The sequence below is a fragment of the Terrapene carolina genome, unplaced genomic scaffold (assembly GCF_002925995.2).
Source record: "Terrapene carolina triunguis isolate 2854851 unplaced genomic scaffold, T_m_triunguis-2.0 Scaffold53, whole genome shotgun sequence".
NCBI classification, from domain to species: domain Eukaryota; kingdom Metazoa; phylum Chordata; order Testudines; family Emydidae; genus Terrapene; species Terrapene triunguis.
This window is the reverse complement of record NW_020664404.1, coordinates 21719553-21732279: the sequence shown is the minus strand read 5'-3', so window position 1 is coordinate 21732279 and position 12727 is coordinate 21719553. Positions and strand designations below refer to the sequence as shown.

The 12727-nt window shown below is 38.9% G+C and overlaps 1 protein-coding gene across 1 annotated transcript in view; it reads right to left on the bottom strand.

Moving 5' to 3' along the window:
• GMDS (GDP-mannose 4,6-dehydratase) overlaps positions 1-12727 on the bottom strand; it is a 558168-nt gene that overhangs the window by 99075 nt on the left and 446366 nt on the right. The window contains exon 8 of the mRNA XM_024204061.3: positions 9469-9587. Coding sequence (XP_024059829.1) covers positions 9469-9587 — 119 coding nt within the window. The remainder of the gene's footprint in view (positions 1-9468; positions 9588-12727) is intronic.

Sequence of the window (12727 nt, the reverse complement as noted above, 5' to 3'; positions counted from 1 at the left end):
TTGGTATTTCCAATGTCTTATTATCTTCTAAAAGATATGCCCACGTGCTTTTTATTCATTGCTTGGTATGAAGTCGATAAAAATGTTATTTTTAAAAATATTTTTTGTTTTTACAACTAAGGCAAAACTCACAGGAAACCAAGTATCTGCCTCTTACTTTACCAAAGCTGAGCTCTGTTTGAGAGCACTATTATTCCATCCTGCCATACTCTAATTCATGCTCAGTTTAAGGCCAGGTCTACGCTAAAAGGTTAAACTGACCCATCTACGATGCTCAGGGGTGTGAAAAATCCACACCCAAGAGCGATGTAGGTAAGCCAACCTAACCGCGGGTGCAGACTGCGCTAGGTCAATAAAAGAATTCTTCTGTCGACCTAGCTACAGCCTCCCGGGAAGGTGGATTAACTACGACAGGAGAATCCCGCTCATGGCTGTAGTGAGTGGCTACATTGAAGTGCTACAATGGTGCAGCTGCAGCACCGCATCTGTGCCACACTAGATTTTTAAGTGTAGACATAGGCTAAGAAAAGGCTCTTCAGTTTTAAGCCCTAATTCAGACAGGTAATTAAGCACATGCCCAATGTGAATGGGACTACCCACATGCTTAAAATTAGGCATGTGTCTAACTGAACTGGGGCCTAAATTAGTTTCCTACCTGCTTTGATACTCTAATATTAATGTAATTTGTAGGAGCTTGTTGGGTGTACCGAAACATTTTGTGTATGTGCTTCCCACTTTATCCTTTCAACACGGTTTGCACAGTCCAAACTGGCAAGATCTGAAGAATAATACAAATGACTTGCTGGATCACTAGAGCCAATGTGTCCTTAACTTTGGGGAGTTTGAAAGTCCAGATCGGAAGTTTGTGGATTTGGCCTGTTTCAAAAGAAATTTTCCAAAAAATATTAAGATCTGACTCATGAAACCTACAAAATTCAGAGTTAAGACTGAAACTATCTTTATTCCTTTAAGCTTGTGCCTAAGCATGGGAGCTTTGAACAGTGGGTGTGTTGCAATACTTCAGCATTAAAGGGTGGGGGTAGTGAAATTCCATGCTTTTGTGGGGTTAAGCTAAAAATCTCTGAAAAGCTGCACTAGTGATTTAGACTTAGATTATTTAGTTTCCATCATCTGCAATAGGAGAGAAGTGCCCTTTACCTCCCTTTACCTGTCGTGCCCTTTATCTGAAATATATTCATTGTTGCTAATTCTTGTGATTTTTATCATACAATATATGGTATTTTTCCTGAAGCTTCAGCTCCTGGAATCATTTAATTTCATAAGAATCTCAGCTTTCATTAACAAATAAAGAAGTAAATTTCTAGTCTACATGGTTCTGGAGAAAACCTGAAAATGTGACCTAAGTGCACCCTAAAGGTTCAGAATCCAGCACGCAAATAAAAACAAAAACAAAACTTTTTTTTTAAAATCTCATGATTTTTAAGCCAATCACATGATTTTTTTTTTGAGGGGGGGAAGGGGAGGGCTGACTCATGGCTTTTGCATGCTTGGGGCTGGAAACATTTAATTTTTGTATACTGTAGACATTAACTGCACTAATGTTTGCAGCAGTGCTATAATGCCTACAGCATTGTAAAGAGTAACATTGGGATGCTAAATATGATTTGTGATTTAACTTTTGTTTTTGTTTTTTTTGCAGTTGTTCTGCTTGAAGCCTGTAAGAAACATTTTCATTCAGAAGCCAAAACTAACATTAGCCCCTCCCTTTAAAGGGCAAAGGCTAAAAGTAAGTAGGACTCAAATGAGCTTAATAGAAAACCAACGGTCACCAGTAAAACAACAGGAAGTGCTCGGATCAGGAGACGTCAGTTGCTGTTGGAGGTCACTGAGCAGTGAGCCCCATTTAACACCCAACAGTCTACAAAAGGCTCTTCAGAGCCAACAGAAACTCACTCACTATTACCATCATCAAAGTTTTACAACAATAGAAATAACTTAAGGGAAAACTCCACCCACTTTGCTCAGTAATGTGAAAAGTTCATGAGGAAAGAAGCATTTCTCAGTATGAACAAAAGGGGAGATGCAACTGCAAACAGAACTTTTAATTACAACTGGCATCACTGACACCGGCATTACAGCAGTAGAGACCACCTTGCTGAAAAGAGACATTACATCTGATACAGACTAGATATGAAGAGCACGTTAATCTAACCTGCTACATACGTTTTTAAAATCACAAGAAAAAAATCTTTTAATACACAGTGATGTTCTGTTCAGAACAGTTAATAATCTAGAAAAGGTAAAGCCAAGTTAACCCAAGGTCTGGTGGTCAGAGGAAAGAGACATCAGAAACCTTCATACCATCATGGTTTTAGATAGCTAGGCGCTTCAGTCCTAGTGACCCCCTAAGCTTTTGCTTCACAAGGCTGAAGTCTGACAATGCAATAAAACGTACTTGTGGAATTTGGGGAAGACTCTAGGTTAACCCAGAGTTTTAGTTAACAAAAGTTAGGTTAAACAGGGTTTGCCTAAATTAAAGTAGGCTGGAAAGTGAACTCCCACAATGCTAGAGTCAAAACCATGACCTTACAATCTCTGGCCCTATGCGTACATGACACACTTAGAGGCGGACACACGCATACATGCTTAGAGACAGTGACTACACCACCACAATGATTTGATCACCACACCCTCCAAACCAAGAGCAGGATGTTTGGGGAAGGGGAAGGATCTGTCATGGTGGATTGTCCTTCATAATAGATAATAACTTTAGCTGCATTCCAGAACTTGAAAAAAGGATATGGATGCTGGGAGAGCACAATGATCTTTTTTCTGCATTTACTGATAACCTGGATTTGATAGCCCTTGCTTCCATGCTATCCCCGCATGGCACCTAGACACCTATGGTGGGTGTCTTATAATACTTATCTTACATGAAGTCACTTTTAAGCACGGTGGACACTACCTACGAAAAGGCCTCAGAAATTTCCATGTAAATAAAAAAAAAAATCGATCAAGTTTCAAATGTGGGTTCAGAGTGTAAAAGGATTCTCACCTCATGAACATTCATACTGCTGGACTCAGTAGAAGGGGTAAAATTTTATTTTAAAAGGTTACTATTATCCTTGTTAGGATTGTAAAACATTATTTTTCCTCTTTAGTCCTGAAGATTAGGATTTCCCCTGCATTTTTTTTTAACCACCATCCTAATCAGCAGCAAGATAATATGCAAATAAAACCAAACAACCTACCTTCTCTCCAAAACGTGAGTGCTTGTGCATTTCACATACAAGCTGTGACATTGAAATGTGCTGTGATTGCAATGGTACATGTGTTTTACTCCGTTTATTTCTGGGGTGCCTGAGAAGTTGATTAAAAATAAAACCTCTCACAAGAGCCGGAAAAAAATCAAAACTTCAGGAAAATCCCACTCATCACTCACAGCTGTCAGGAGATATAACTTGCACAGACTTTTCAGATTATTGAGTTTACCACCAATATTCCTTTAGGTTGCCCACTCCTTTGGATCTGGTCTGGTGTATTATGAACAGTATCCCAGTATGTGTAACACAGAATATTAATGCATGTCTGTGAGAGAGTGCTGGGAAACAGCAAATGGTGCAGCACTCTGGTCACTGCAACTACAAGTAGTGTGCTGGAGTAGCCCTGACTAGGAAGAGCTGTGCCTAATTGGTGAATTGGGATGGGTTGAGCAGAGCCCAAAGGCTAATTAGCCCATTACCCAAGAGGTAGAAAAGGCAAAGGGAGGGAGAGACAGATCCACAGGCTTTTCAGAGTCAGAGCCAGGAGAGATCTTTCAGGGAGAAGATATCTTCTGTCTCCTCACTCCACCATTGATCAAACTAAGGATTGTATGACATCATAAATATAGAGCTGCACGAGTTTGTACAGGTGGTGGTGGGAACACGGTGAATTATCCCATGAGGTGGTTTGACCAGAAGACGGTCTCTGAGTGGTTTGTTGGTTGAAAAGAGACGGGAGTGGGACCCCACCCTGTCATGTCACAAAATTATTGCATGTGATTAGATTTTAAATTTGACTCTACAAACCCTAATTCAACTTAACCTAAATTGTTTAATTTAAATTGGGATGAACTTCAGTACATGCTTAAGTATTTTGCTGAATAGGGATGAACTTAAGCATGTGTTCAAGTGGTTTGATTAATTGGACCCACATATCCATAATTTGACTGACCACAGTAGAGTAACCGAGTTGTACATTCCCAATATTGCCAACTGCAAGTGTTCAGAAATCATGAGGCAGATCCAAAACCTCATGAAATTGTCTTAAAAATTAGACTGTTAAAATAATATATTTTGGGTAGCTTTTTATTTGCCTTCTGATTTTTCAACCTTTAGGCTTCACCTGCTCAAGCTTTTGTGAGGGCTAGAAATTTACTTTTAAAAAAAATGAAACCTGAGATTCTCAAAAAATCACTTGACAACAAGAGCCGGGGCTTTAAGAAAACAACCAAATATCATGAGACTCAGGATAAAATTGCAAGAGTTGGCAGGTCTGCATCCTATTAGGAACACTTGTGTTCAGGAGCAAATGTTTTCATTTAACAATTGTGAATCTCAAAAGGTCTGAAGGTTTAGATCAGATAATTACCCAAAATGTTTGGATGAATGACAGGGAGAATGGTCATTGCCTGGTCACTGGTGAAAACACTTAACTTCAGCTCAGTTTTCCCTTCCATGAGCATCTGTACAATGGGAGGGGGGAAAATCAACTGAAATTAACTCTTTGTTCATCAGGGATCAGACGGGGCTACTGCACCCTGTCAAAGCATGCTTCTCCCTGTTGACCAAGTTAAACAAATCTCCTTGAGTCTGCAAGATTTCCAACCCCAAATTTTGCATCAGGTTCTGTTGAAAGTTCTTTCAGTACTTCCTGTTTCTATGTGAATAGAAATACTATGTGAACAGCCACTCACAGTATTTCAGCACTTTTGGCACATGAAAATAAATATGAATAATTAATAAAGAATCAGTCTGAGGCGCTTGGGCAGTTATTTCACCTGCCAGTTCCTAAAACTCATGTGATCAGAGAGTTCAGAGAGTGTCGGGTTTATAAGGTGGTGACTCGATTGCCTGGCATGAGGTGTATAAAGTGATACCACAATACCTACTGTAAAGAGAAAGTAACAATGAAAAAAATCAAAAGAATGAAACAGTATGTATGAATTTACCTAAACAAATACATTTTGCCTGGATGTTTTCCATCCTTCACTCTCACATTTTCTTCAGTTTGTGTGCGCTTCAGTTCCCTTCTTCCTGATCTGAAAGCTTCTGATTTTCTCATACTGCTAAATACACACAGTCACTGGCCAGACAGCAAGACCTTGTGGTCAAAAGCCAGATGTGAAACCAGTGACGCTTCATGAAGTCTTTGGACGGCTCCCTTTCCCCTTCCCCACATCACTACCACTGGACTGTCTGCTTTGCATTCCTTCAGTAGTCCTTCCAATCTCTCTCACGTGTTCCTACATCCTAATCCTAATCTTCCATTTTAAAATAAAAAAGTCACTCTCAGTTCCTCTTCCCATTTGCTGTTCCACATCACCGAGAGAGAAACACTCCTGGGCTTCCAGCGGCTCACCTCATCAGACCTTCTTCTTATTATTATAGGGAATCCCATTTGTGGGGTGATCATTACAGACTAGGTGGCAAGTTAACTATCACAAAGAATAAAACATGGAGCCACCATGAGTGTTGTAAAGTGTTCATCTTCCTGCATTAATTCTGGCCCTTGAAGCAATGAATATTTCTGTTGCAAATGTACATGCAGTTTTATATTAACAACAACAACAAAAAATACAACAAATCTTTCCACTACCTGAATAGATTTTTTTTTTTTGCCATTTGCAGACAGCAGTCTGAAAAGAATTCTGAGTGCTGTAGTGGTTTCAGGCTATCTTGCAATCCTGTTCTAATTTAATAAGATTAATGACAGAAAATTAGTCAAGACAAGCGTTTGCCTGTTTGGTTTAACCCTGCTGTAGTTCAAATTATAGGAGGGAAGTGTTTTCCCCTAGTATTACTTAATTAGTAATAAGTAGAAGGGAAAGTAAAAAGAAAAAAAAGTGTAATACTTACAGGGGAAAAATATTTGTCGCTCAGAGGCTTTCCTGTCAGGGCAAAGGCCTGAATTAGAATGACTCTGAGCCATTCTATAAATATCATTTCAAATTTCTTCCTGGTAAAAAAAGTGTTAAGAGAAAAATCCACACAAAATAAACCTGTGTTCATTTTATACTACATTTCAGAGAAATAACACGCTCGTCTTGTTGTAGCTATGTATCTAATTATTTACATGATGTACTAACATTTTCCTTTTTTCATGTTTTAGATTAGATAATATGGTAAAATAAAATGTTGTAATCTTTGACTAAGAGAGTATGATGTAACTTCATTGAAAGGTTTATTAGTCTGTACTGTGTGTTTAGCTGCACAAATTAGTATGTATGAGAAAGAAAAATGACTGTACAAATGATGAGAGAAGTTTAAATGTGGTGATGGAGCATTCAAAACTATTTTCCTGGATACCATATACTGCAATATCAAGCAACCAAAGATACGATGGCTGTGTCTGCACTGGAGGACAGACATTTGTTACTACACTCACAAACACAAACTAGCCCAGCTGAAGGGGTTAAAGAACCATTGCAGGCTTGCCCTGTCATGAAGGGTTTCAAGGCATTGCATTCTGGATACTTATCCCACAGTTCCCGGGCACAGCTTACAGAAGCTGTGGATTTCGAAAGACCACTGGTGCACTGTGGGGCAGCAGTGGGAAGATTTGTTGTCATTTTAAAAATGTAAAAGGCAGCCAGGAGCTTATTCCCAAGAGTGCCATTTGAGATCCTGAAATTTCATAACTCCCATGAAAAACTGATCTCACAAGGAGGGAGGGAGGAATCAGCTTGTTCTTGCAGGAGTTGATTTAATGATCACACAGTGCATTCTGGAGCATCACGTCTTTGGTCCATCATTAATTTTAAAGTGGTAGATCAATAGGACGTACTAGAGTGGAGAAGGGGACTGACTGCCTGGTTAATTCCCAAAGACAATACCCCACCTCTTCCAATTTCAAGGTAACAGGCCCTCAAGGGTTCCACAGAGAGGTAAAAGATTGCCAGCCATCCAGCCAAGAAGACAGCAGTAGTAAGGGGAGAGAGTGAGTGTATGTTTTGGGAAGGCATAGAGGCCATGTTGGAACCTAGAAAATCAGGAAGGTTCCTAACAAAAATCTTTCCCAAACCTCAAAAAACTTTTAGATTTAGTTCAGTTTAAGAGAAGAGCAATGGTTTTGGGATGTGGAGGTGGGTTTTTACATTAAACTAAACATTTTTGTCTATCCCTATTATCAACCCCATTTAGCTGAGATTGGGGGAAACTATATTAAAATTATCACAACTGTGCTGTTCTCAAAGCAAAAGTAATTAGCACTTAAATAATATACATCTTTTTTATGCACCCAAATGGCAAAAACTATATTAACACATTACCTTACTAGATCCATAAGTGAATATATTAGTATTGCCAGATATTGCTTAAGGGAGTAGTTAATAAATTCTATCAAAAAGGGCAAAAATGCTTAAGTGATTTAGGAGCCTAAATCCCTACATCTCATTGACACTCAATGGAAGGTAGAGACCTTAGTACCTAAGTGACTTTTGAAAATGGGGTTTTCCTCATTATTTATAATAGGAGCTATTTGCAAAATTCTTTCCCTTTTGCTTTCCTTTCCTTTGCGGGGCAGATGAGTTCAGAGTTTATTTTTTCTTTTGCTTACAAGAATATATCATTTAGCTCTTGATCCTGGAAGTGCCGAGTACACTAGATCAGTCCAGCAAAACTCTTAAGTAGGGTATTTAATTTTAAATAGGTGAGTAGACTTGAAGTCAGTGGATGCCCAGCACTTCTAAACATGAATTTTGGTGCCTGACTTTAGACATCCACATTTAAAAATTTTGACCACCAAGTCGTCTTCTTAATGCAGAGCAACATCCAACAGGAGACAGAAGAAAGCGTTCTGGATATCATAAGATTACGCATCTGTACAGAACAACAGTTTCCACAGTAAACACTAAAGTTTCACTTGATTTCAATGTAAAACAATACTTACCAGTGAAAGTCAGTCATAAAAAAAGAAACATAATAAATACAGAAAAAAAAAGAAAGAGGAAACAATTCCTAGTGCCCTTGAAAAATGTCACTGTGGTTAAAGTTCACACTGTTAATTGTGTAGAGGTAGAGAAGATGGGCAAGCAAATCAAGAAAGATGCTAAATATTTGAAGAAAAATATCCTAAAATCGAGCTTTGGGGCTGGGAGTTCATTACTATACTGCCCCTCTGAATTTTTCTGAAAGTAAATGCCAAAAATTGAAACCAGACTAACATTCATTAAGGGAAAATGTTATTATCTACCCAACCACCCACTGACTATTCAAATAATATTGTATATATCTGTGCACTTCTGCATATTTATTGAATGTGTCAAGTTTTTGCTCCCAAGTAAAACTTACTGGCCCTGTCAAAAGTTCACCAGCTGCACCAGTGTCTTTGATGGCCTGAGGAAGAGCCCTGGTGCTCGCGTCATGGAAGAGCCTGTGGCTTTCCTCTCCCTCTTCCAGCTGAGATTGGTATGTTGATGCATGGGGCCCAGAGAAGATACAGAAGGAGGGAAATTGAAAAAATAATAAACAATAAAAATATAAATTACAGAAAGCATTCACAAAGCCAGCCTGATTTTATTATCTGGCCTTGAGAAGGAATTTTGTATTTTCAGTCAAACTATGCAGAATATGCACTGTAAACTTTCTGCACCCACAGCTCAACATTTTTATGCCTCAGTAGGACAAGAACTAAGAAGAATGCAGAGCGATGCTGCTATATAGTCCCAGCAGTGTGGCCAACATGCTGCCACACAGAAAGGAATCGAGTTTACAGGTGTGACATCTTAAACTGGCGGAGTCTGGGAATGTGGCTGAAGTGGCAGTTTCTGTTTCAGGACTGGTGATGAGGACAAAAGTGCACCAACAATAAAATGTGTCTAAAACATCCATTCCCTACGAGCCAGTACAGAATGGTATAGCACTGTAATCTCGGCCGAGGTGGTCAGCCCTCCCAGAGTAGGGAGGGCAACTGAGGGCAGGAAGATGGGATTTACAATGGAAAAGGATCAGCCTATAAGAATGCCGAGATGAGATATCTACAACCTACCCCACCTGGAGTGGATGAAATTCTGCTAGATATGTTTTTGGTGGAGGGGAGGGTGCTGGAGCAATACCCTGCGATTGGATAGGCTGAGCGAGAGTCAGTGATTCAGATCCAGAGGCCTTATGTTACAAACAGAAGAAACGTGAAAGTGAAAAAGAATACAAAAAAAAAATATTGCTATGTAATGGCAAAATCAAAGCCACATGTCAATAGTTGATACGATTCAGAAACCCATTGCTGCTAGCTCCTATTCATACTTACACAATGGTTTTCCCAATGTGTTTAAATGACTTCTCCACAAATTCACGGACACTGTGGACCTCCCCAGTAGCTATGACAAAGTCCTCTGGCTCATCCGTTTGCAACATCAGCCACATAGCCTGCAGAAAGATAAACAAATCCAGATTAAGTGCACCTGTAAGTGGGTCCTTTTGTACATGATATTATATTACCACATTTTGATTTGCAGATAGTAAGATATATGTATGCATGCAACTGGGGAAATTAGCACTTTTTAACACGAGGCTGTTAGCTAGTTCAGCACAACTCTTACAAGTGAGTAATTGGAATTATTTCACATTACAGAAAATTGTCTGTAATATACCGGATTTTCTCTGTTTCACACCAGGGATTTCTGGGGGGGATATTTTAAATCAAGACTCAGTGTTCAAAAGTAGACAGTAATGCTTAGGAGTAAGAACCCATTTATTATAAACCTTACATTTATTCACATGTAATGGAAAGGAAAATATTATATACCCCCCTCCAATTCAAGGGATGTTGTCAGTAGGGCAAAAACATAGAACTACCTAACTGTGGTCAAATACACTGTTGACTATTTTAAACTAGATTTAACCCAAATAAATACAGGACAGACAGGACCAATATTTTCATAGTGCATTATTTCAAATTCAGCTCTTCCTCCTGCACACACCTGGAGATGCGTTACCTAGGGAGGTGGTGGAATCTCCTTCCTTGGAGGTTTTTAAGGCCCGGCTTGACAAAGCCCTGGCTGGGATGATTTAGTTGGGATTTGGTCCTGCTTTGAGCAGGGGGTTGGACTAGATGACCTCCTGAGGTCCCTTCCAACCCTGATATTCTATGATTCTATGCATCTGAAGGTGTGGCAAGCAAGATTCCCCTTTTCAATGTATGGAAATACTAATGGAGAAGTTAGGCAAACACTTAACATTCTCTTTCAAAGAGTGCAGGCTGTGCAAAGATCAGAACAGTGACCAAAATCAGAACTATTTCTAAATCACAACTTCACAGATTACTACTATTGTTATTTGTGTTACATTTGTGCCTAGAGGCCCCAGAGGAGATTTTGTGGCTTCACTGTACTTAGCACTCTTCAAACACATAATGAGAGAGAATGCCTGCCCCAAACAGTTTCCAGTCTAAATAGAAAAGTCAGACAAAGGGTGGGAGGGGAAACAGAAGCACACTGAAGTAAAGTAATTTGCCTAAAGTCACACAGCCAGTCAATGTCAGTAATAGAACCCAGGTGTTCTTACACCCAATCCAGTGCCCTATCCATGAGCCCACACTGCCACCCAGAAGCTATAGATGGAAAAAATAAAACTATCACTCTAGGTCAAAGTGATGGAAACACTTTATTTCCTTAAGTTAGAAACAGGGAGCAATCGATGCACATCAGAGCCTTCTTTTAATAAATAATCAGTACACAAAAGCAAAATAATTCATTTATTTCTCCATAGGGTAAAAGGAATTGCCATTTTCTTATAGTGTAATCCACAATGCTATTTGCATTGACCTCTTCACGTCCGATTTAAAGAAAACTTTAGTAGGTCCCCAGATGCTAGTGGATACTCTGCAAATCAGATTAATAAAAGCTTTGGGACAGCTCCGTTTCTCTCAGTAAATACCACCTGAAAAGTTCAATTCTTCTCTCCCCCCCACCCCACCCTTTTAGTAAATCAGTGTCAGGCAAAGCAAAAAGATATACTCCCTTCAAATTATTCTGTTTGCAAGTCATTTTGCTTCCTGTTGTTTTTTTGTATCTTTAATATTTCTGCGAGATTTTATGAACACGCTCCTTTCGCCTCTTGAAAGTGCACGGAAGGTGGGATTTTGGGCAACTCCTGTGTATGTCCTTGACATTAATTGTGCTTTAGGGATGTGGCATGCTGGGTGGGACAATGGGAGCAGCTTTATTTTTCCTCCCCAGGGTTGAGCTCTCTAGCCAATGACGCAGCAATATACGATTGACTGATGAAATTCCTTCTGCTGGCAAGAGATGTCTTAATTGCTATCTTTGATACTATCTTTCTTGGAACACTTGGGTTTTTGTTTTGATTCACAAGGTTACAGTAAATCACTGACACCCTTTCTTTCACGTCTGACTAGACTTGTAGGGTTCACAGCCATACCAACCTTCAACAGAGCAAAAAATGAATATTTCAAACATGGGACTAATCCTGAAGTCCTAACTCAATCCCTGATCCCACAAACCTTTACTTACCTAAGTAGACCTACTGAAACCAATAGGATTGCTCAAAAGAGTAGGCACTATCTGAGTGAATAAGGGACTGTAGGATCAGACTCTCAGTCCTTATTCAGTCAGTCAAAATTCATACGCACTCTCCTATTTCCATCAATGGGACTTTTACAGGAGTAATTAAATCAGGATACGGCCTATGGTATTAGGAGATTTTAAAGCAATTTTCTATGATTTAATAACACAAATATTTTAATTTTTGCACATATTTAGTGTGGCAGAGTATTCACGTTGCCAAATTAAAAACCAAAAAACCCAGTCAATACAGCATTAGGTATTTATGTAGTCACTGTTATTTTTGTGTGATGCTTAATTGCATTTTAGCTACAGAAATATATATATTTCACCCACAAAAAAACAGTAACCACATAAATATTTGATACTACTTTGACTGGGTTTTTTGGCTCTTAGTTTGGCAACATGAATGCACTCTCTCTCTATATATATATATTTTAAAACTTCCTACCAGCTTTTTTGGATTTGCTTTGTCATGCTTTTCTAACATTTCAAAGACCAAGCAAATCTTGGAGCATACATTGTGGTACATTTCTACAGGGTCAGGCTTGTAATGATCAAACAACACAGATGCTGTTAAACTAAAAGGAACTTCTCCCTGAATTTCTGCTAGGAAAAGTAGTGCTTGGAATAATGATTACTTGAAAATGTATCATGGTTTGTCCTTTTCTTTTCTTTTGGCATTCAATCCATCTTATAATTAGCCCAATCAAACCAGTGAAAAGTAACATTCTAATAATTATGAAAAAAATCATTGATTGTTTTAACAAGGAGGTAAAGAGTTGTTCATTTGAACATGTCTGCATGCAGTTTTTGTAAAATAAAGACAAAAGCAAGCCAGTGGGCAGAAAATACTTCAACAAACTCAGCATCAAAAATGTTCATTTCTGCTGTTACATATTATGTAGCCAATCAGAAATCTGTGTACAAGAAGTTGCTACACACTTTCCCTACAGAATGTGTCAGGAATGTGCTCTTTTTTCA